At 39.9% G+C, this 24,857-nt stretch overlaps 5 protein-coding genes across 5 annotated transcripts; 2 read left to right on the top strand and 3 right to left on the bottom strand.

Moving 5' to 3' along the window:
• Positions 1 to 40: 40 nt before the first annotated feature.
• LOC6568053 (fatty acid-binding protein, muscle) lies at positions 41 to 2,936 on the bottom strand. The gene is made up of 3 exons (XM_001994554.3): positions 2,553 to 2,936; positions 417 to 688; positions 41 to 345 (listed from the first exon to the last, which is right to left on the bottom strand). The coding sequence occupies exons 1-3, from the start codon at positions 2,623 to 2,625 to the stop codon at positions 295 to 297; spliced, it is 396 nt and encodes a 131-aa protein (XP_001994590.1). The 5' UTR covers positions 2,626 to 2,936; the 3' UTR covers positions 41 to 294.
• A 1,537-nt stretch (positions 2,937 to 4,473) lies between these two features.
• Positions 4,474 to 10,484, top strand: LOC6568088 (probable multidrug resistance-associated protein lethal(2)03659). The gene is made up of 7 exons (XM_001994555.2): positions 4,474 to 5,109; positions 6,050 to 6,135; positions 6,205 to 6,364; positions 6,432 to 6,798; positions 6,875 to 8,487; positions 8,553 to 10,191; positions 10,251 to 10,484. The coding sequence occupies exons 1-7, from the start codon at positions 5,033 to 5,035 to the stop codon at positions 10,284 to 10,286; spliced, it is 3,978 nt and encodes a 1,325-aa protein (XP_001994591.1). The 5' UTR covers positions 4,474 to 5,032; the 3' UTR covers positions 10,287 to 10,484.
• A 627-nt stretch (positions 10,485 to 11,111) lies between these two features.
• Positions 11,112 to 16,176, top strand: LOC6568089 (probable multidrug resistance-associated protein lethal(2)03659). The gene is made up of 7 exons (XM_001994556.3): positions 11,112 to 11,223; positions 11,667 to 11,752; positions 11,826 to 11,985; positions 12,042 to 12,408; positions 12,477 to 14,074; positions 14,130 to 15,762; positions 15,822 to 16,176. The coding sequence occupies exons 1-7, from the start codon at positions 11,147 to 11,149 to the stop codon at positions 15,855 to 15,857; spliced, it is 3,957 nt and encodes a 1,318-aa protein (XP_001994592.1). The 5' UTR covers positions 11,112 to 11,146; the 3' UTR covers positions 15,858 to 16,176.
• A 1,482-nt stretch (positions 16,177 to 17,658) lies between these two features.
• Positions 17,659 to 21,050, bottom strand: LOC6568090 (ubiquitin-conjugating enzyme E2-17 kDa). The gene is made up of 3 exons (XM_001994557.2): positions 20,845 to 21,050; positions 18,442 to 18,727; positions 17,659 to 18,372 (listed from the first exon to the last, which is right to left on the bottom strand). Exons 1-3 carry the CDS (start codon positions 20,886 to 20,888, stop codon positions 18,247 to 18,249), a joined length of 456 nt encoding a protein of 151 aa, XP_001994593.1. The 5' UTR covers positions 20,889 to 21,050; the 3' UTR covers positions 17,659 to 18,246.
• Positions 21,051 to 21,576: 526 nt separating this feature from the next.
• On the bottom strand, positions 21,577 to 24,342 carry LOC6568091 (protein takeout). Its single transcript, XM_001994558.2, has 3 exons — positions 24,052 to 24,342; positions 22,422 to 22,518; positions 21,577 to 22,352 (listed from the first exon to the last, which is right to left on the bottom strand). Exons 2-3 carry the CDS (start codon positions 22,489 to 22,491, stop codon positions 21,679 to 21,681), a joined length of 744 nt encoding a protein of 247 aa, XP_001994594.1. The 5' UTR covers positions 22,492 to 22,518; positions 24,052 to 24,342; the 3' UTR covers positions 21,577 to 21,678.
• Positions 24,343 to 24,857: the final 515 nt, after the last annotated feature.

Genomic DNA, 24,857 nt, shown 5'->3' with positions numbered 1-24,857 from the left:
AAATTAAGTCAACATAAAAACCATCACAAATTAATCAAACTTTAAGCGAAATTTTAGTTTTATTCAAATGCATTTTGAAAGTTTTTCAGATGTCATTCAGATGCTTAATGCAGCTGCATGTGTTTATAAATAAACATTAGAATTAATGTGCAGTTCTTTTCATTTAGCTGTTAATCAATAACAATATATGTACGTATTATTACTAAACTGGGGAATTAGTTAGTTCGTAATGCAAAAGCTGTTTAGACAATCGATAGAAAATTCAGTCATGTTGCGCGCAGTGAAAAATGCTCCTTAGACTGCCTTATAGACGCGCACGCTCTTCACGGCGCCAATGGTCAGCGTCTAAATGAGGAAGAAAGAAATCAAGTTAAAATTCATTTGGGTGAGTTCGCTTTTCATGGGACTGTACTTACGGTAATCAGCTCGCTGTCGCTAAACTCGCGCACAATGGTCGAGGGCTTGTCACCCTTCTGCTCCTGGGTCAGCTTGTTGCCATCGAGGGTGATGATACTCTTGACCTTGCGGCCATCGAGAGTCTCCTCATCGAACTCCTCGCCCAGCTTGAAACTAATGGCAGAGGTCTTGAAAGTCGATGTGGTCGTCATGGTGTATGTATCACCATCCACGGTAACCTCCACAGTGGGGCTAACCGAGTTGCCCATCTTGCGCAGCACCATGTTGACACCTGCAAAGAGGATTTACAATGAAAAAATTAAATAAATTACAAATATTTGATATTATAATAAAGAAGATTTAAATAAACATATATATATATATATATATATATACGTATATAAAGTATGTAAAAGTATGTGCAAGTGCATTCAAAAAGTTTGAAGATTTGGACAGTTACTAATTGAATTAGCCCGTCAATGTTGAGGACCCCCACAAAACATGCACAATGCAAATCATATTGTATTTAATTGAAATAATCAAGATGAATTATGAAGTTGCCGACAAGTAACCCCGACACAGACACATCCACATCCACATACCACAAGAGTCGTGCTCAAGGTTAACAGTGCAGGCAGCGAAGTGGATGGGGGGGTGGGGGTGGAGGGATGTGTACCCGCTGTTATATACATACAGCCTCCGGTACTTATCAATTTGTCCGCCTAAATATAGCAAATGCTGGAGGAGCAACAAATAAATGCAAGCAACCTTATCGCACAATGCACAGATCAAGTGTATAACTCAATTACAAATATATATATTTATATTCATATATATATATTATATATGTACATGCCCCCTTGTTGACCAATCCATCAAACACAGACAAATCAATTATGCTCAATTATGTACTTATACAAGTTTTAAGTGGACAACCTTTGGGTCTCAAGTGTTTTATGGTTCGATATATATAAATATATTCTCTCTGCCAATCTACATCAATAAATTTTGAGAACCCTTGCAGCTGTGTGCATGTATTTCATGGCATAGATAAGCACCCCTAGAAAATAACCTAGACTTATTATCACTTGCGTTGCCATCCAACAAAAAAAAATAGTGTAATCAGGTGCCAAGTGCAAAAAAAAAAAATAAATAAAAAAGCAATTCATATCGCAAAAATTAAAAACCATTATACCTTTATGTATATATACATGCAGGTATATTGTTTATCAATTGTACTGTGTACTTTGACTGCATGGAAGAGCAATCAGATATATATATCTCAAGTCTCTCACCACATGTCGAGAGGTATTTTCACTATTAAAAATCGGTAATGCAAACCTCTTCAAAGTGTCGTTATTGAAGGCGGCTTAAGGCCCACTTCACGTTACCAACAACTTATAAACTTGGCTGAAAATTGAGACCTCGTTACTAAGCAAACTAAGCAGCAGCCGTTTGGGATTCGATTTTCTCAACCGCACATAGACCGCAAATGCAAATAATAACAAAATAACAGTGCCACAATCTACGAGACACCGAATCAAATTTCCCCTAGTTCCTCAAAATGTTTCAACTACACCTGGCTGGCTACTAGACTATATAATCTAAACAGAACAAAGTTCGCAACTCGCAAATTACTTTTATAACTTTTGCAAAAAAACAAAAAAAAAAAATAGCCATATCTCAATTTTTGTATGTGCCATGCTTTCTACACACACACACACACACACAGACTGAATAGTAATTTAGAACCCATTAAAATACCCGTCTGCCCCCCAAGCAGACATTTCATTTTAAATAGTTTTCAGGTTTATTAACCCATTGCACCTCGCCCCGTACAAGGAGACTATTACTTTTATACGATTTGCACCTTAAATATTCTCAGCCAACAAATTGGAGCAGCTCCCAATGCTCCAAAAAAAGAGAGAATTTTGCAGTAACCACGTTTTTCGTTCCTTTTGGTTTACATCTTCTTTCTCTTGCACATCTGCGCGATAATAAAAAGTTGCCGGCCGGTTAGCGGCACTTTTTTCGGCTTCTTTCCCACGCTCTTTTGCTCACTCAACTTAACTGTACTTTACTTTACAACACGTGTCCACGTGACAATATTGTTGACATAACAGTAATTAGTAGAATCCTAGCTGTTGTTCACTTACCCAACTCCTTCATGTACTCATCGAAGTTCTCGGACTTGTCCAGTTTGTACTTCTTGCCAACGAAAGATGCCATTTTGAATAGAGATTGGGTTGCTTGAATTGCGCTTCACGAAAATCGGACCACCACTGATGAGAGCTCGCGCTTGTATGAACTTTATATAGACTCACAGCGTTGCCAGATGAGACGATTTGAGTAAAAGCTCTAAGTGAAGTTCTCAAATGAGATAGAAGGAAAGAGAGAGAGAGAGAGAGAGAGCTCAAAGTTTTATGACTGCGAAATCGATATGGGTAAAAATGAATTTATGACAAATAAAGGTGGAAAATGTATTTATTTTAAGCAAACTGATAAATAAGATTATTGCTTATAAAAAGGCTATGTGTCATATTGTGTAATCATTTTATAGTTACATGCTGATGAAATTTAATTTAAAAGTCAAAATCGATAATCGACCGTTAAATAAATCTATTTTTCAAATTTATATCAATTATTTTCACAGTAGAATAATCGATTTATTAAGTAAAGATAAGTATAAAATAAAAAAACGAAGTGTGTATAGTTTTTTTAAGAATTTATTATGATCACATGTGCAGATGTATTATTTATGCAAGTATATATTAAACATACTTCTCGCACCTCGCCCATATATATGAATTGCTTGCAGTTTAATTGAGTCAAACATGCCGTCCACATAACTGTCATAAGTATTGTGGCATATCACAAAACACTGTGAGAACTGCAAGTTCAAGTGCCACCAATCCCATATTATTATTATGTATTATATGTATATATATATTTGTATATAAATTGTGGGCCACCGGCAACACCCACGTTTGCCATAAGAATTGGCGTGTTCTGCTAAAAAAATATATGTATATATATCTATATATATATAGTAAAGTGTATATCTATCTCGATTTAGCGAATCGGACACGTAATCTAATCGAGCATTATGTGTCATAAAAAGGCAGTCGTATGCAATATCACAAAAGACTTATTCAAGTCACGCTAGCCGAATTATATTTCCTTTTCTCGCTTTCTTATCGCATTAATTCAATTAAAGACTTCAGCATTCTGCAATGCAGCTGTATCTTGACTTTCATAAATGCAACATTAACGAGAGTTTGCATATTTCTAATTATATGAAAACTCTGAAAGCAACCAAGATTCAGATGTACCTTTTTGGTTACATCTTATTTTAATTTAATTCCACTTCTTCTTTTGTGTTCTGGCAAGTTATTTTAATAAACAAATCTTTTGAAATGCTCTGCGCGCAAAGCTAAATAAAATTCAAATTCAAAAATATGTTGTTCCACTTGCACTGCTTGAAATCAGCCGAGACACGAACCGTTGTCGTTAGCCAAGCAGTTCAGCTAGCAAAGCAGATCAAGTACTGCTCGTAATTGAACCATTAAATCGTGTTAGTTGCGCATTTCTGTCGCTTTATTCAATAAGCTTTTGTGTAAATATGTTGACCATATCAGACACAATTTATCGCTGCTCTTGTGTTTATTTTTTAGTAAATCACATTGTACTTTCTTCATTCTTTCATTTGTCCGACATTTTGGTTAACAGCATGCATAGATAACGGTTACAACAAAAGCTTTTGCCTGATAACGCCAATCAAGTTAGACAACAAGCAAATGAAAGCTTATCATAAGACTGATATGTCAAGGCCAAAATCAACACGTGTGATTGGCAGCATTTCAAAAGAGAGTTAGTGAAGGAGAGCGAATGAGCGAGAGAGAAAGCGAGAGAGCGACCGATGCTATTCATATCTCCATCAATCTGTACGCAAAAATTCGCAATGCAAAAGCTCAATGGGAGAGTGATTGTTATGTGGGAGAGCAAACATTTGTTTATACTGGTTGCTATTAATTTTGCTCTAAAACAACGGCCGCTGGTGAGTCGCTCGTTAGAACGAGTTCGTCGATCGGAGCGTGCACAACGACCTGCGAGCGGTGGCGACGACGGCGGCACTTTGAATTTACATTCAAAACTTTTACGCACCACAAAAAGAAAAAAAATAACAATAAAAAGCAACATTTCATTATCTATATATTCGTACACTATCTCAAACGTATGTGATGCAAGAGTGCTGTGGGACTTGTGCAAAAGATAAACTGCCGATCGTATTAGTGCTATCAAAACAGCATGCTTTGTGGAACGTTTTTAGAATAGATGTAACAACATCCGAAGTCAAACAACATTGTGAGTGGAGTGGAAAAAAACAGAGGCGGACATCTATGTTTTTTAAACATTAAATAATTATATTAACGGGCAGCGCGTGTCTCCATTTCTGTTTGGGATGCTAATGAAATCGAATCAAACACAAATTAAAAGTCGCCAATATTCGAACAAATCAATTAACAAATCAAATGCAAATAATAAGTGAATACAAAACGGTGTGTAAAACGTAATTATACAACTTATACAACTGAGCAATTAAATCAAAATAATAGGCAACAAAACAAAAAAAAAAATGCAATCATTAAAGGCCGATGATCTGCCCGAGAATCCCGTGGAGCGGGCCAACTGCTGCTCGGAGCAGATGTTCTGGTAAGTCAAATACGGATGCGGATTCGGATTGGTTTTGGGCAGTTAGATATATACGGTTAGGGTTAGGGTTGTGTGGTCAGCATGACAACTGCCTCGAGTTCATTATTATTATTATTATTATTATTGTATTCAATGGGCCATTTAATTGAAATAGTTTGTGCGTTCGAGCTTCTGGTCTGAGTCCGAGTCCGACTCCGAGTCCGAGTCTGAGTTTGAGTCCGAGCCACTGGGCATCCAACGGCGGCGATATTCATGTACTCGTCAACATGTCCACATATATATTTGTGTGAAGTATTTTCAAGTTATTCATTCAATTGGCTGTCACTTAAGGCAACTTTAATTTCATCCGTCGACCAAATATAGCTGTAAGCTAATGAATTCCGATTGCCATAAAACTATATGCTTATCTGCTTCAATTTGGCGCTTCTGCAACATTAAACCGATTTTGACATTGTCTAATGACTGGCAGAAAATCAAGTCAACTCCCAACTATTACTGCTACGTGCGTGCTTGACTTGAATGAAATTCAAATGTTATCTTTCAAGGTGCTAATAGATCCGTCAGTCAATATCTAGCAAAAAAAAAAAAACGGTTGTTAGAGTTACGGCTAGATCTAAGTTCGTTTTCTCTTGCTGACAATGCATATTCTTATTATATCTAAATTACATACGTATATGTATATATTATCTATTTTTGATAGTTATGTTTGTTTCGAAAGTTAACTTTTTAAAAGAATTGAATAAGAATTAATTTGGTGTCAAACTTATCTATGACATTATTTAATTCTGTGACATGACAATTTTGATGGTGTACATTATAATTATTATTATCAACTGATAAATATAGAATTTTTTATGTTTACAACTCGGCTCTGTCATTATAAAAAACGCTCGCTATCTCAATATATACGTGTTAATTATCTCTTGTTTCATCCGTAAAGCTTTGCGATGCCCGTTTTGTTTAAGGGTCGCCAGAAAGCACTGGAACAAAGCGATCTCTATAAACCGCTCAAGAAGCACAAGTCAGGTGAGTGACAGCAATACATCATTTTTTCTCTATCCGAACTAATATTTAATATTTAATATTATCTGTTAGACACGCTCGGCGACCGTCTGTGCTCGGCCTGGGATGAGGAAGTCGCTAGGCGATCTGCCCAAAATCTCCAGCCTCGCTTGTTTCGCGTTGTGAGTCGCGTATTTGGCTGGCCTCTGTTTCTCCAAGGCCTCTTGCTCATTTCCCAGGAGATGCTCACCAGGTGAGCATCGCTCTCTCTCTCTCTATATATGTATATAAAATCGATTCTAAGATTTTACAACTTTTAGGGTTACGCAGCCCATTTGCCTGTTTGGCATTATGGCCTACTTTGCCGGCGATGATACGGATTTGACCAAGGCGCAGCTTTATGCCGCCGGCCTAATGGCGGGAACGGTGTTCTCGGTTGCCTTTGGCCATCCATACATGCTGGGTGTCTTGCATCTGGGCATGAAAATGCGCATTGCCCTCTGCAGCTTAGTATATCGCAAGTCTTTGCGCCTCAGCCGGACAGCCCTGGGAGACACGACCATCGGGCAGGTGGTGAATCTGCTGTCCAACGATGTGGGACGCTTCGATACGGTGCTGATCAATGTGCACTACTTGTGGGTAGCACCCCTAGAGCTGATCGTCGTCACGTATTTTATGTATGATCAGGTGAGTAGTCCTTCCGGGATATTTCATCTTTTTATTACTTTTCTTTACTTTACTTTACGACTTTGGTCATTTACAGATCGGATTTTCGGCTTTGTTTGGCGTCGCTGTGATGCTACTCTTTCTACCACTGCAGGCCTACCTGGGCAAGAAAACATCGGTGCTGCGTCTGCGTACAGCCCTTCGCACAGACGAACGTGTCCGCATGATGAACGAGATCATATCCGGGATTCAGGTGATCAAGATGTATGCATGGGAGAAGCCCTTTGGCAAGCTTGTGGAGCTCACGCGTCTCAAAGAAATGACCTGCATCAAGCAGGTCAACTATATACGTGGCATTCTCATCTCCTTCGCCATGTTCCTCTCACGCGTCTTCATATTCGCCAGTCTGGTGGGCTATGTGCTGCTCGGCAATCTCTTGACCGCCGAAAAGGCCTTCTACATCACCGCCTACTACAACATTCTCCGGCGCACAGTCACCATGTTCTTCCCACAAGGCATCGGACAGTTCGCGGAGCTCTTGGTGTCTATTAGACGTCTGCAGACCTTTATGCATCGCGAGGAGACTCTCGTCCAAGACAGATCAATTGATGGCACGACCTCTGCACCTCTCGACCAGACGAAAAATGGTGCACTAATAGAAAACGAAAGCGGAGATGCGGCAAAGGTCAACGGCAATCACGAGAGTCTTATTGAATTCAACGAATTCCATGCCAAATGGGATGCTAAAGCAACTGAGAACACTCTAGACAACATCAATCTCAAACTAGGTCGTCGTCAACTGGTGGCCGTGATTGGACCTGTCGGTTCAGGCAAGTCCAGCCTCATACAATCCATTCTCGGCGAACTGCCCGTTGGGAAGGGAAGCCTCAAAGTCAATGGCAAATATTCGTACGCCTCCCAGGAGCCGTGGCTCTTCACGGGAACTGTTCGTGAAAATATACTCTTTGGATTGACTCTGGATAAGCATCGCTATCGCACAGTGGTGAAGAAGTGTGCCCTTGAGCGTGACTTTGAGCTACTTCCTCATGGTGATAAGACGATCGTTGGCGAGCGAGGAGCTTCACTCTCTGGTGGACAGAAAGCACGCATCAGTCTGGCAAGGGCTGTGTACCGTCGGGCGGAGATCTACCTCCTAGATGATCCACTCAGCGCTGTGGATACTCATGTGGGTCGGCACTTGTTCGATCAGTGCATGAGAGGCTATCTGAGAAGTGAGTTAGTCATCCTGGTCACACATCAGCTGCAGTTCCTGGAGCACGCCGATCTCATTGTCATTATGGATAAGGGTAAAATTAGTGCAATGGGCACCTATGCCACAATGCAACGCAGCGGTTTGGACTTTGCACAGCTGCTGACAGATCCCAACAAGTCTGACGAGACGTCAAATGATCGTGATAGTGAAGCTGGCGATATTTGGGATCGTCTGAGCCTCGCCTCACGGAGCAATAGACCGAGTCGCCAAGCCTCGCGCAATGAGAGTTTTAGCTCTTTAAGTTCCCTGACGGAATCTATTGGAAATGAAGCAGCTATGGCTCCACAAGAGACGCGCGTCAAAGGCAACATAGGTTTTGGTCTCTATAAGGAATATTTAACTGCAGGCAGCGGTTGGCTCATGCTATGCTTCATGGTCTTCCTTTGCTTGGGAACACAAATTGTGGGTTCAACAGCTGATATGTTTCTCGCCTACTGGTAAGTCAATCTATCTTTTCATTGATCACATAAATCGAATAATACGTTTCAATTCTCAATTTTAGGGTTGACAAGAACAAAAACGCTGCAGACAGAGACTCAGATCCAATCGATATCTATTACTTCACTGCCCTTAATATAGCCGTCATCTTCTTTACGTTAGTAAGGACTATGCTATTCTATAAGCTGGCCATGCGCAGCTCGACAACGCTTCACAATGCCATGTTCCGTGGCATCACAAGAGCGGCAATGTACTTCTTCAATACGAATCCCTCGGGTCGGATATTGAATCGGTTCTCAAAGGACCTCGGCCAGATAGACGAACTTCTGCCAACCGTAATGCTGGATGTGGTTCAGATCTTTCTTACATTGACAGGTATCATCGTTGTCATCTGCATCACCAATCCTTATTATCTGATTCTCACTCTGGTCCTGGGGATAATCTTCTACTATATAAGGGAGTTTTATCTGAAGACATCAAGAGACATAAAACGGCTGGAGGCAGTTGCCAGATCTCCGATATATTCTCATCTCAGTGCCTCTCTAAATGGACTGCCTACAATTAGAGCACTGGGCGCACAGAAGACTCTGATTGCCGAGTTCGATAATCTGCAGGATCTGCACAGCTCCGGTTACTACACATTTCTATCTACTAATCGTGCCTTCGGCTATTACCTGGACTGCTTCTGCACACTGTACATTGTGATAATTATTCTGAACTATTTCATAAATCCGCCTGAAAACTCGGGCGAAGTAGGATTAGCCATTACGCAAGCTATGGGCATGGCAGGCATGGTTCAATGGGGCATGCGGCAATCGGCGGAGCTGGAGAACACCATGACAGCAGTTGAACGTGTAGTGGAGTACGATGAGATCGAGCCAGAGGGTGAATATGAGTCGGAGCTGAACAAGAAACCACCCAACACCTGGCCGGAACACGGAAAGATAGTGGCCGATGATCTAAGTCTACGCTATTTCCCCGATCCGCAATCCAAGTATGTGCTCAAGTCGCTCAACTTCGAGATCAAACCCATGGAAAAGGTGGGCATTGTGGGTCGTACGGGTGCTGGCAAATCATCGCTTATCAACGCCCTCTTCCGTCTGTCCTACAACGATGGCTCTATCATCATCGACAGCCGCGATACCAACGAACTAGGACTACACGATCTGCGAAGCAAGATCTCCATTATCCCACAGGAACCGGTACTGTTTTCGGGCAGCATGCGCTACAATCTTGATCCCTTCGAGGAATACAGCGATGCCAAGCTGTGGGATGCTTTGGAGGAGGTCAAGTTGAAGCCCGTCATCAGCGATCTTCCGAGTGGACTCCAGAGTAAAATCTCCGAGGGAGGCACCAACTTTAGTGTGGGTCAGAGGCAGCTGGTGTGTTTGGCACGAGCCATTCTTCGGGAGAACCGTATTCTGGTCATGGATGAGGCCACAGCCAATGTGGATCCACAGACAGATGCCCTCATTCAGACGACGATTAGGAACAAGTTCAGGGAGTGCACAGTTCTGACAATAGCCCATCGCCTGAACACGATTATGGACTCGGATAAGGTGATAGTCATGGATGCTGGCCAAATAGTCGAGTTTGGATCACCTTACGAACTCCTTACTCAGTGTGAGTCGAAGGTCTTCCATGGCATGGTCATGGAGACAGGTCAAAGTAGCTTTGATAGTCTGCTGAGGGTAGCAGAAAAGGTAGGCACTACATAATATTGGCTTCAGTATATATATTAATCCCTATTATTGTCCCACAGGCCCATTTGGAATCACAGAAGTCCAAGACTGCCTAGAATTAATGCAGAATCTGAAGGCATTTTCGCATTAGTTAGTTTTAAGAACAAGTCTCATAGAACATGTACTGTTTTAAAATTAACCGGTATCCAACATTGTCAAAATAAGAACGAGAAACCTTATGTATCTAAATGCTACTTAATGTATTGCTTTTTATTTTACGAAATAACCTTTAAATAAACTTATAAGACTAAAAAGGTATAATTGCATTTATCAATTTTTCAGCAGCTTAAGTAACAAATCAGTTACATTTTGAAATAGAGCAATTACATTTCCAGACATTTCCTCTCTCTCTCTCTCTCTCTCTCTCTCTCTCTCTCTCTCTCTCTCTCTCTCTGTATCTCTCTCGTGTTTACTGATAAGCCATAGTATTTTACTATGAAAACGCAGATAAAAAGTTGCGATTCGAGCTGAAGAGCACAAATTGCGAGAGGAAAAGCTTCGTGGGACAGTTTGCATAAAAAGCGGGAACTGATCAGCTGAGAAGTAGAACGAGTTGCGCGCTCGACCAGAAAGCTTGTTATCTGTAGCGAAAATAGTATTGATGTATGTATATATGTTTGGATATTTATGTATTTTTTTTGTAATTCGACAATTTCAATGTATTGTGAAATTTCGTTTGTGGAAATATTATATTTGTGGTTTTATTTGGCATAGTTATGAAAAGGGATCACATTAATTGAGATATGTTGGCTGTATCTTTGGCACTGTGGAAATTACCCAAAATAATATGAAAGTCATAATTAAAACTAATCAAAATTTATGGAAATATAATAGGCTTAACAAATTGTAATAAATTTCTTAATTGTTTGTTTTATTTAAAGCAAGGAAATAAATAAGTAGTTACAAATAATACAAAATGCCACTAACAAGAGCCGATGAGCTACCAGAAAATCCCCGGGAGAGCTCCAACCCAATTTCGGAGGTAATGTTCTGGTGAGTACTACAATTGATTAGTTAATGAATCAGTATTTTATTTATAAATATTTAATTTATTTCTGTTCCAATTTATGTAATTGCTTATCTATATTATTTATTAGTAGATTATTGACCCACACTACATTTTTAAGGGCAGGGATGCCGGGGTTTTCGGGTCGCTTATCTATCAATACGTCATATATGAATTTCGAACCGATATACCGGATTGATAATCCAATCATAACCAATGTACACAATTATCTGTCTTTTAATTGATTCGAATGAATGAATGAACAATGTCCAACTTGAATAAAAACAACATTACGTAAAAGACTCCAAAGCTTTGTTGATAAAGCGACAATTCTTATCAACGAGTAATTTTACTTACTGTGTATATTTTCCCATGTTTGATCATTATAAAATCTTTATTTTATCTTATTTCGTTCATTGATATCATGAAGCTTTGTATTCCCTGTGTTCTTCAAAGGCCGTAAAAAGACTTTACAACAACCAGATTTATATTGTCCCTTAAAGGAACACAAATCAGGTAAGTTCAGTAAATATACAATACTTATACGGTTGAATAATAATCAATCTAAATAATATATAATAATATTCAGATACTCTTGGAGATCGCTTAAGCGCAGCCTGGGATGAAGAAGTAATTCAGAGATCAGCCCAAAAGAAACAGCCTCGATTAGGGCGTGTTATGGTCCGCATCTTTGGCTTCCATCTGTTTATCACTGGAGTGTTAATGGGATCTAAGGAATTTTTTACCAAGTAAGTAAATTGACAAGTTCTCTGTGATCATTGAATTTAAATATATCTCATTTAAGAGTAACCCAGCCCATTTTCCTCTATGGTCTTATGTCCTACTTTTCGGGTGAGGATCCAGACCCAATGAAGGCGAAATTCTATGCAGTTGCCCTGATGGTTGGTTCCGTGCTCTCAGTTGTCACACAACATCCCTTAATGCTCGGCATAGTCCATCTGGGCATGAAAATGCGTGTTGCGCTGAGCAGCTTGGTATATCGGAAGGCTCTGCGCTTGAGCCATAATGCTTTGGGAGACACATCGATTGGTCAGGTGGTAAATCTGCTGTCCAACGATGTGGGACGCTTCGATTCAGTGTTGGTCAATTTACATTATATCTGGCTGGGTCCACTGGAATTGGTGGTAATAACCTATCTAATGTTTGAAAAGGTAAGCAGCAAGTGTGAATTGAATTGAAGGGAGTCTCATATTAATTTAATATCTGTATACAATTGTAGATTGGCGTCGCTTGCTTCTTTGGCATTGCTCTTATGTTGCTTGTCATGCCCCTACAATCTTATCTGGCGAAGAAGACATCGACGCTGAGGCTGCATACAGCTCTACGCACTGACGAGCGCGTTCGATTGATGAACGAGATCATTTCGGGCATTCAGGTGATTAAGATGTATGCCTGGGAGAAGCCCTTTGGAAAACTCGTTGAGTTAACGCGCCTAAACGAGATGGTCTGCATTAAGAAAGTCAACTATATTCGTGGCATTCTCATTGCTTTTGGCATGTGTCTATCTCGCACATTTACCTTCGTTAGTCTAGTTGGATTTGTACTACTGGGAAACATATTGACTGCCGGACAAGCCTTTTTCATCACGGCGTACTTTACTTTGCTTCAACGAACGTTCACCAATTTCTTTCCCATTAGCATAACTCAACTCTTGGAACTTGTGGTAACCATCAAGCGTCTGGAAACCTTTATGCATAGAGAGGAGATTCTAAGACTGGACAAATCTGATACAATGCTGTCACCTGTATTTGACAAGAGAAAAAGTGATAAAGAAAACGGGGCTCTCATCGGAGATGTGACTAAAAAAAATAGCAATGAGCAGACGCTTGTTGAATTCAACGAATTCCATGCCAAGTGGGATGCCAAAGCAACTGAGAACACTCTAGACAACATCAATCTCAAACTAGGTCGTCGTCAACTGGTGGCCGTGATTGGACCTGTCGGCTCAGGCAAGTCCAGCCTCATACAATCCATTCTCGGCGAACTGCCCGTTGGGAAGGGAAGCCTCAAAGTTAATGGCAAATATTCCTACGCCTCCCAGGAGCCGTGGCTCTTCACGGGAACTGTTCGTGAAAATATACTCTTTGGATTGACTCTGGATAAGCATCGCTATCGCACAGTGGTGAAGAAGTGTGCCCTTGAGCGTGACTTTGAGCTACTTCCTCATGGTGATAAGACGATCGTTGGTGAGCGAGGAGCTTCACTCTCTGGTGGACAGAAGGCACGCATCAGTCTGGCAAGGGCTGTGTACCGTCGTGCGGAGATCTACCTCCTAGATGATCCACTCAGCGCTGTGGATACTCATGTGGGTCGGCACTTGTTCGATCAGTGCATGAGAGGCTATCTGAGAAGTGAGTTAGTCATCCTGGTCACACATCAGCTGCAGTTCCTGGAGCACGCCGATCTCATTGTCATTATGGATAAGGGTAAAATTAGTGCAATGGGCACATATGCCACAATGCAGCAGAGTGGCTTGAACTTTGCACAACTGCTTATACGTCCCAACAAGGGCGATGACGAGCTAAATGAAAATATGAATGATGCTTGTGAAAGATTTGATAATACAAAGTCACAAAAGATTTTACGCCAGACGTCACAAGCAGAGAGTATAAATTCAATGAGCTCTCTGACCGAATCCATTGCTCAAGATGAGCCGCTGACTGTGCAAGAAAGTCGATCCGAGGGCAAGATCGGTTTGGGTATCTATAAGGAATATTATGCGGCAGGCAGCAGTTGGCTTTTAATATGCTTTCTATTGTTCCTTTGTGTGGGCACGCAGATTGTGGCTTCCGTAACTGATGTTTTCCTTGCTTACTGGTAATTGTCTTTTTTGAATGCAGCAGTCAATTAGAATAATAATTTTTCTCTTAAGGGTTGACAAGAATGAAACAGCAGATGACTCGGATCCCGTCGATATCTATTACTTCACTGCCCTTAATATAGCGGCCCTCTTGCTTACATTGGGACGGACTATGCTATTCTATAATCTGGCCATGCGGAGTTCTACTGAGCTTCATAATTCCATGTTCCGTGGCATCACAAGAGCGGCAATGTACTTCTTCAATACGAATCCCTCGGGTCGGATACTAAATCGGTTCTCAAAGGATCTCGGCCAGATAGATGAACTTCTGCCAACCGTAATGTTGGACGTGCTACAGGTTTCCCTCATATTGACTGGAATCATTGTTGTCATCTGCGTTATAAACCCCTATTATATAATCTTATCTGTTGTGCTGGGAATAATTTTCTATAACATAAGAGAGTTTTATCTGAAGACATCAAGAGATGTAAAACGCCTGGAGGCAGTTGCCAGATCTCCCATATATTCCCATCTCGGCGCCTCTCTAAATGGACTCACCACTATAAGAGCACTGGACGCAGAGAAGACATTGATTTCCGAGTTTGATAATCTGCAGGATCTGCACAGCTCCGGTTACTACACATTTCTCGCTACTAATCGTGCTTTTGGCTATTACTTGGATCTCTTGTGCACACTGTACATTGTAATGATTACAATCAATTACTTCATTAATCCGCCTGAAAATTCCGGTGAGGTTGGATTAGCTATAACCCAGGCCATTGGATTGACTGGTATGATTCAATGGGGCATGCGGCAATCGGCGGAGCTGGAGAACGCCATGACAGCCGTTGAACGTGTAGTGGAGTACGATGAGATCGAGCCAGAGGGTGAATATGAGTCGGAGCTGAACAGGAAACCACCCATCACCTGGCCGGAACACGGAAAGATAGTGGCCGATGATCTAAGTCTACGCTATTTCCCCGATCCGCAATCCAAGTATGTGCTCAAGTCGCTCAACTTCGAGATCAAACCCATGGAAAAGGTGGGCATTGTGGGTCGTACGGGTGCTGGCAAATCATCGCTTATCAACGCCCTCTTCCGTCTGTCCTACAACGATGGCTCTATCATCATCGACAGCCGCGATACCAACGAACTAGGACTACACGATCTGCGAAGCAAGATCTCCATTATCCCACAGGAACCGGTACTGTTTTCGGGCAGCATGCGCTACAATCTTGATCCCTTCGAGGAATACAGCGATGCCAAGCTGTGGGATGCTTTGGAAGAGGTCAAGTTGAAGCCCGTCATCAGCGATCTTCCGAGTGGACTCCAGAGTAAAATCTCCGAGGGAGGCACCAACTTTAGTGTGGGTCAGAGGCAGCTGGTGTGTTTGGCACGAGCCATTCTTCGGGAGAACCGTATTCTGGTCATGGATGAGGCCACAGCCAATGTGGATCCACAGACAGATGCCCTCATTCAGACGACGATTAGGAACAAGTTCAGGGAGTGCACAGTTCTGACAATAGCCCATCGCCTGAACACGATTATGGACTCGGATAAGGTGATAGTCATGGATGCTGGCCAAATAGTCGAGTTTGGATCACCTTACGAACTCCTTACTCAGTGTGAGTCGAAGGTCTTCCATGGCATGGTCATGGAGACAGGTCAAAGTAGCTTTGATAGTCTGCTGAGGGTAGCAGAAAAGGTAGGCACTACATAATATTGGCTTCAGTATGTATATTAATCCCCATTATTGTCCCACAGGCTCATTTGGAATCACAGAAGTCGAAGACTGCCTAGAACTAATGCAGAATCTGAAGGCAATACAATTTTCACATTAGTTAGTTTTAAATACAAGTCTCATAAAACATATACCGTTTTTAAAACAAATGCTTTCATAACATAAGTAATACCAGCTGACAGATGATAATAGGGTGGGTGTAGTCAAAAAATACCGTCCAAGTCTGCCTTTCATATTGTAGTAGCTATAGGCGTAGGAGATATATGCCCATATCAATTTTATCGGTTTCATAACCCTATGATACCTTCGGTATCAAAGTATGCTGAACCGGTATTCACCATTGTGAAAATAAGAAACCTAAATGTATAAAAATAGTATCCGCAAAATATATAATAATTAATAAAAATTCAACACTGTTTGTTTTTATTTTTTGTAATACTTTCATTTATTGATATTTGAAATCTATAAGGTAAATTGTTATCATTTGCTTCATTTTGCTGCTTGTTGTTGTAATTGTTGTTTCATTTCTTTTGTGGGTTCTCTTTAATAGAGCTCTACAAGGATTGCAGTAGTTTTTGAGTACATTTGAAATATGTATTAAATAAAAAAATAAAAAAACAAACAACTTGTTGCTATAAGGGATTATCCATATAGATTCACATAATGCTCAGAGCATCATAATCATCATTATCATTATCATTATCATCGATATTGACATCGTCGTCGTACACACAAAGTGCATAAGTGGAGGGTATTAGCAAAAGGAATAGCAATTTGAAAACAAATAAGAACAATCGATTGTAAGTATCCGCCTAAAACTAGAACTAAATAATGAGTAATGACCTGGCCCAGATGTTCGAGTGTATCAGAGTGTTGCTGTTTAGAGTGGCAAATGGCAGTTATGAGGTGTTTAGACTAATCACTATGCATATATGTAAGTCTGATCCGTTTTGAGGGGTTTCGGAAGTGTGGGTGTTTTGGGTGTATAACTTAAAAGATTACTTCTTGAAATGAGTTTAATTTGAAGTATACAAACTTAATGTACATGGAGACATCGCATAGATCAACACATCGAGTTACACATAGTATAATTGGTTAGTTAGGTGTGGATTGGTCACTGGACAGAGCCATTAGTTTTATGCATAAGAATATACATAGTTAAGTTATTAATGTTTATCTTGTTCAAGCACAAAACTACACTGAAAGCGCTTTTTTCTGCATTGCATCATAGATCCGATCTTAAAGAAGTTTTTTGTTTTTTTTTTTTTTAATTTGCATGCTGACAACTAACATTTAATTTTAATTATAATTGTAGTTTAGTTTTCTTCTTGTTAGCATGCAGTAAATTTCACAACTTGTTGCCAATAAACTTATTAACCAATTTAAGTAGCTTGTGCGAATAATCATCATATTATATATTAGATTTGCAGTTCTCACCGGCGAGAAGTTCTCTAATGCTTGGTTGTTCAACTAGGCAGCGAGCGAATTAAATTAGCTGATTATATTGCTATTCATTGAATCATTCTTTAAAATCAAGGCAAGTTTAATTGATTACTGATCTATGGTGTTTGACAGTCAAACTTTCATTCTATTTGACATTAATTTTTTCATTTTGCATTTTGTAGTTTTTCTTTTTAATAATATGTCATACACATACATACATCAAAAGTATTATAGTTTTTATATTATGTTTTTTTTTTTCTTTTAATTATTTGCTAATAGCATAGGTTTCTGGCGACATTTAAGAAATTTGCTTTGCAGCCTTTAGCACATTTACAAATAAAACTAATTTACGCAATTGTCCGACGTGTTTTTTTAATAATTTTTTTTTTATTATTATTATTAATAACTTTTTTCTGCTGCTATTTGAATTATAACATTGAATTGTTGATGTTATTATTATTGTTAGCTTATGAGAGGCTTGAGGAGATATATATAAATATCTATTGATGTCACCTGAAGTGATTGCTGCTCTTTCTTTTTTGCTTTTTTTTGTTTGCTGCTTCAGTGGGTTGTTGTTCTTGTTAATGTTGATGTTTGTTATCGCATCTACGATTAAACATTTTGACGAAAATATAAACTGTCCGGTTTTGCGGGTATATGTAAATATGTATGTGTGGTTGGTTTTCTATGTGAGTGAGTGAGTGAGTGAGTCAGTGAGTGTGTCTGTCTTGTCTAAGTAGTGTGTTTTATGTCTGTCTGTCTGTCGGTGTGTGTTGGTTTTAGGAGCTGTTACAATTTCATAGCATTATAACTATTATAAATATATCTGATATTATTTAATTTAAACTTGTTTATATTATTGCGTGTTGTTGTTATTGAAGCTTGTTGCTGCAAGTCGCTGCAGCTGGTGCTTCTGCTGTTGCTGCTGCTTGTGCTGTCGTGTCTGCTGCTCCTGCTTCTGCTGTTGCTGTTATTATTGTTGTTGGTGTTAATGTGGGCGCATGGCTAATCGATGAAACTTTGCTCCACACAGGCTTTCACACGCTTCTCATACTCACGACGATTCTCTTTATACAGCTGAGCGGCGGTAGAATTTGCCGGTGAGTTGGGATTGGGATCGCTCAGCAGTGACTAGAAAACCAATTAAATAGTATTATTATTGTAATCATTTCGAATACGAATTTTATGGTATACACTCACCTGTATAGATGTTAATATAGCTGACACATCATACGTGGGACTCCAGCGATTTTGCAATATATCCAAACATATGCCACCATCTGCATACACGTTAGGATGAAATACTTTCGAAACGAATCGAACTGTTGGCGGTTTATTTGGGTATTCTTCCGTAAATTCTATGGTTAATTTAAAGGTACCATCCTCGAACGGAGTATCGTGTGGACCAAAAATCACAGCATTCCATATCATAATATTATTATCTGTTGGCGCACCCGAAACACCCGTTGGTGGGTCCTCCTGAAGTCTGCAATTGAGTTGAGAAATCAAAAATAAATACGATTATAAAAACCATAGATTGTGATTGTTATATTGCGGTACATCTGTTGAACAAATTCCATATAAATTCCAATTCCATTTTAGAAAGTTTCAAATTGTAAAGGTTGGATAACCATTAAAAATTATTATGTACCTGGTTGCTTTTGTAATGATATAAAAATGTTAAGTTACACTACTTTTTCTTGCGTTTTTGTTTTGATTTATTTTAGCGAAACAAAGCAAAATAACAGAAGCAACTGAACGCTGCGAATCGAAATTAAAAACATGTACATTAATCATTTCTGCATGCCTCTGACGAATAATTTGAGGTCTATGTCCATATATATATATATATATATAGAATGTATATACAAGCATACATGAGTGCCGTGTCATGTTGTTTATATCGCTTTGCCTCCTGGCGTTGCTTTCATTGCTTTCGTTGTTGTGGCTACTGTTTACAATCATCAGCTGCTTTTGTGTGGGTTGCACTTTGCATTTTGGCGAGTTCATTGAGCGGTGTGCGCCAAGAAATTTTTCACTGGAAGCTGCTGCTGTTTATATTTATTTTTTTAAAGGTTCTATATATGATTATTGGTACAGTGATCGCTCCGATGGTTGATACATGAATTTATCAAATAATATTAGTATTAAGTTCCATTTTGCGAGCGATCACTGTATTTTCACATAAGTGGCCGCAAAGCGAAGAAATTTACCAAGAAACTGCATTTCTTAACCCAGATCAACTGGCAATTGACACGTTTCGAGACCCACTCTCTAAGTACTGGTTCCCAGGGGCATCGCAGACACAACTACATATAGGTCAAGCACACACACTCACACGCCGACATACACACGCATATATATGTAAGCATGTGCAACAGCTAAGAGAAACAGAGGAAGCAGCAGCAGCAGCAGAAACAGAAGCCAGCCGCGCCCTTCAATCGCCTAAATCAATACAAAATGACAGAGCCCAAAATGAAATCATCGATTAAACAAAAAAAAAAAAACATACAAAGCAAAGCAAATAGCAAAAATACCTGCCGATAAAAATGCTGATAAACAAAAAGTTTCTGCACTGGGGTATTGCTAGGCTGTGGAGTCATTTGATTTCAGCTGCCTTGGGACAGCCTTGACATTTACTCAAGGAATAGTAAATAAAGACGCACCCACCCTTTAAGTGTGCCTTATGCAATCAAACAGTTAATTTTCAAATATTGAATTTGACAACAGCAACAAAAAAAAAGAAGAAATTTGCAACCAAAAAATAAATGTAGAGCCAGCACACGAAATCATATGGCACAACATAAAGCACTAAAAACAAGCAAAGCTTTGAATGAAATTCCAATAAGAGACGCATGACGCTGCGCTGCTCTGCCTCGCTGCTCCGCTGTGCGCTGCTGCTGTTCAGCTGCTTTGCTGCTCTGCAGCAGAGCATGAGTCAACAAGGTTAAATGTGCGCTCTGCGAATGATGAAATATGGTGAAACAGAGAAAATCAGGATGAAGATGACTATTTTGTGTGTGTGTGGGGAAAATCGGCAGCGCAGAGAGAACAACAATTTGATTATTGTTGCTCTCAGGCTTTCTGCTCTGGTTGGCATTTGTTGCTGTTGCCGTTGATGTTTTGTCTGCGACGCAATTGCACAAACGGGAAAAAGAATTTTTGTACATTACGCTTTGCACCGTTTTTTTTTTTTTGTGCTCTGCTTTGCGCAGATTTAGTTTGCATGCTATTTCTTTTTGTACTATACTTCAAAGTCAAGTCTCAAAGGCGCAGACAGCAAGTGCAGCACTCTTAATGTTGTTGCTATTGATATACTGATGTTGTTATTGTTGTAATACTATCACAAATGAAAAAGAGCAGCGAAAAAATAAGCCAACGTATAAACACACGCACACAAACACAGCTCGCACGCAGGTCACACACACAAACCTAAGCACTTTTTTATTTTGGCTGCGCAAACTTTTCCACGGGCATATGTCCGTACATACATACATACATACATAATTACGGACGTAAGTATGTATACATATGCTGCCCCGTTTCTCCATTTCACATACATCACGACTATTATCAATGTGTGTGTGTGTGTAGTTTTCTTACCTTTTAAAATCTCTCATAAGACGTCTGCGTGCGGGTGTTGACATGTTCTACAATGTTACTACCACTTGTGCTTGAATGTTAACTAGACCGTTTAGGCAATACGTTTTATTATAAACAGAAACAGTGAAATTTTGTAATTTAATTTTTAATTGAGGGCACTGAGCAGCGTAAGAAAATGTATCGATACTTCGCACATACCCAACGATATTATGCTCGATATCGAGGAGACCTGCCAGCTTGTCGATATCGCGTTACGATAACACCAGGCTGTCCACTTAACATTTATACTCCTCCAGCTTACAGATAACTCCGCACTTAACAGTGCAGCTGTTTGCAGAGTGCTGTAAAATTAAATTTAAATTTTAGCACAAAATTTGCTTCTTACGTCCTTCGGCCATCGCTATATATTATTATAAATCGTTTTTTATTTACATAGATTTCACATGAAACTACATCGAAAACTGATTTTGTTAATCTTCCAAAAGTAAAACGAGTCACGGTAGACAGCATACTAAAGCACGGCACGCTGTTAACAGCAGCCAAGCAAATGGTTGGGTTAAAGCTGCTCGTTAACACTTCCATAAAGATGAAAACAAAACCAATTCAACACAAAAAGACGGGCAACAAGAAATAGGTAATTAAAAATTTGTAAATAAAGTAGCAGAGACGGAAATCTTGCTTGTTGTATTATTTTAATTGTCACGATTGATTTGAAGAGAATAATACAGAAAGTTTGAGTTCCTTTAAAGTTTATTTATGAAATATATTAACACTAACATAATGAAATTAACTGTATCACAAGCAATAGCATACAAATTTAAGCACATAGTTTAATTAAAGGGGAAACAATTCATTGTAGGTGAAATTCTCAACAATCTTGGTGGCAATGGCCAGGAACTTGACCTCCAGGGCACGGGCAATAGGCGCTATCACCTCGTTGGTGAACAGCTCAAAGTTCTCATTGATGGTATGGTTGATGACATCCCCCAACACCTTGTCGCCATTGAAGAGATTGTCCAGACGGAGACGACCCTTGCCGGTGCGAATCTTCAGCGCGAACTCCTTAAACTCAAAGTAATCAACGTCGTTCACATTCTTCACATCATAAGTGATGCGCGCGTAGGCCACAAAATTGGTAAAGTTGCCGACGAATGGTCCGCTGCCTTTGATGGGCAACGCCAGTATGTTACCATTAATATCGTATTGACCCTCTCCTTGCAGCAATGGCAGAATCATCTCAAAGTCGAAGCGTTTATTCTGAGTGGAAGCACGCATTTTGGTAATCTCAAAGTTGGATGCACCGTAGACGGTCAGTTTCTTGGCCTTGACCGTAATTCCACTGGAGCTGCCTTCGAGTATGCTGAGGTCACCGATGTACAGTGGCTCCAGGGAGGGCACATTGATTTCCTTGATGCCCTTGACCAAATAGGGACGCAGATTGTGAACGCTCTGCTTGAGGCATTTGGAGAGCTCGGGATCGTTACGATGGCAGATCTGGATATAGTCGGCTATAGTGGATTGTATGAAGTAACACAAAATTAGATAAATATTGTATGATTGTTATTGATTTCACTTACGCATATTGCCCGCATACGTGACGCCAAAGAAGCAGACGAGAAGAGTGGCTGCAATTAATCTGGACTCCATTTTACGCTCAGGAATGTATTGATATTTCTGCAAATAGTAAGTTGGTAATATATCCATGAGCTTTCATATTAGCAATCGAACAGTTTCTTCAGTGTGCAGGAATAAGAATTAAATATTCTATATACAAAAATAATTGAGTCATCTCTGGAACTGAGGCATTCTAATTATTGAGTAATATTTTACTAATCAGGCCCGTTGTCATTTCTTGCCTGCATTCCATTAAAATTTATGTAGCTTATTTGCAATTTATGCCAACTCATCGCCTGTCCCGTTTCTAAATTCTACGCTCGTCGAAGTCACGGCAACTTGTCGACTTTGATGATAAACTACAATTTGGCCGTAGACACGTTTACCATTCACAGCCCAGCTTTGAAATGCAGCTCACAATAATACAATCTATATAATTAGACTCAGTTGTTGATTATATACTTTATAACTAAGGCTAATAAGTGGGATGTTATTTGATGGCGCTTTTCGTTTACGAGACATTGCTCTCTAACCGTAACGATTAGCAACCGCATTTAATGTTGCATAATAATTGATAATTAGTGTCCATAAAAATACCTGCTAGTTAGCGGGAGTGTCTGGTCTGAAGAGCTAGTGAGATGGCTCGACAGTGGCCTAGCTGGGGCTGTCCGACGGGTTGCGGATAGCGAACGGCCACCTATCGGAAGTTAGCTGCGAAACGGAACCGGACAGCCAGCGGTTGTATGAGTATTAACCACTGTACCGACAAAGCGTTTATGTGGCCGCCTACTAAGACTGCTTTCGCTATGGAAGTGTTGTCACCAATGTGCACGGATATCGGCTGGTTTCAATTAAATACTAATCTATTTGCTGCGAAAATTATTGTTCCGTTATGCTGTACAAGGCTGCGATTACCAGGATCGGCGAGGTGTATTCAGCGCACAGTTGGGGGTAATAGATGTTTGGGAAATTCTATCGAGTCTTTGGTCCATAAGCTGGCTACCGGAAAAAACCCTTAGAGTCAAGGGATATTCTGGAGCTGCTAACCAATTGCAATCCAAACATACCCACGAGAGACTGGAATATCATCAAGACAAGGCTTCGCTTGAGGTAATCTTCAAAATAAGCTACGAATCAATTATCTATCTAAGCAGGTATGATGGCATTTTACACTATGGATTGAATAAGATCCATATGCAATTCAACAGGACTTCCTACGAAATCCTTTCGAATTGAGATGCCTCTGCAGCGTCTGTTGACCCGCCCAGCGAGGACGAGTTGGAAGCCACAGACAAGGTCTGACTTCGATCACCAGCATAGGCTACAAGTGATTAACTGACTCTGAAGATAAATAATTGAAGTTCTTGCTATGAAAACCAAACTGTTCCATATACTTTTACTATATAATTCGTAGATTTTTGGTTGCTCACCAAACAAAACGAAAAATATGTGTTCCTGATTCGTTTTGATTGCTTATAGTTTTTTTTTTACACTTTGCTGAACTCCTCACTAAAATTTCTTTTAAGGAACTCACTGTTTTTTTACATTTATTTTTATGCCTTTGATTTGAATTATTATGGAACTTAAACTCACTTTTTACAAACGTTTTAAGTTGTGCTTTGTAAACTGAGGACCGTTCACTGTTCTCGGCTTGACGTATTTTGAAAGTGTTGTGTGTAGCTTTAGTAACCGTCTACAAGTCGTACTGAATGCAAAATTCTAGTCTCGTTCGCGTTTTATAGGAAAAATTACGCTTTGATTTACATGAGCGTAACTGGCGAGCTTAGAACAAGCCATAGATGCAAACGTAGAACCCCAAAACACGTTAATTCCCCAGCGAGAGCGACGCTGAGTGTGAGAGCGACAGTTCGCTGGGGTTAACTGTGAAACGAATAATAATAATAATCTTAATGATCGGATTCCCAGATATATTTGCATATATGTATGCCTGTGTGAAAGCCTGGAAGCCAGCCCGCCCGCCCAAAAAGTGCAACCAGGCTTTCTATTAGGCAAACTGATTTAACGTTGGCGTGCTGTACACAATTAATAGATCTTCAACGCGGGCCCTGAAGTCGTGTTGACAATCTGCTGACTTTTTGTTTAAAATTTGCGTTGCCTGACAACCGTTTTCTTTATGTAATTTGTCAGTTTATCTGGAAGGCAGGCCAGCGACTTTATGACATGGTTCACTGCGATGACAAAGTGAGCTTAAAATTGTTCAACCACACGCAACTGGTCGAGCTATTGCAATTCGATGATACTTATCGTTAGGTCTTTGAAAGAGAGTTTTTTTTTAAGGGTTCAGGTTAAGATTTTGAAACACGAGGTAAATATGATAGAATATATAGAAAATATAAAATTCCAAATTCAAATTGCTTACATAAATATTATAAAATGTT

Source organism: Drosophila grimshawi, unplaced genomic scaffold (assembly GCF_018153295.1).
Source record: "Drosophila grimshawi isolate 15287-2541.00 unplaced genomic scaffold, ASM1815329v1 contig_311, whole genome shotgun sequence".
NCBI classification, from domain to species: domain Eukaryota; kingdom Metazoa; phylum Arthropoda; class Insecta; order Diptera; family Drosophilidae; genus Drosophila; species Drosophila grimshawi.
Note: the sequence above shows the minus strand (reverse complement) of the source record. Positions and strands in the feature narration are given on the sequence as shown.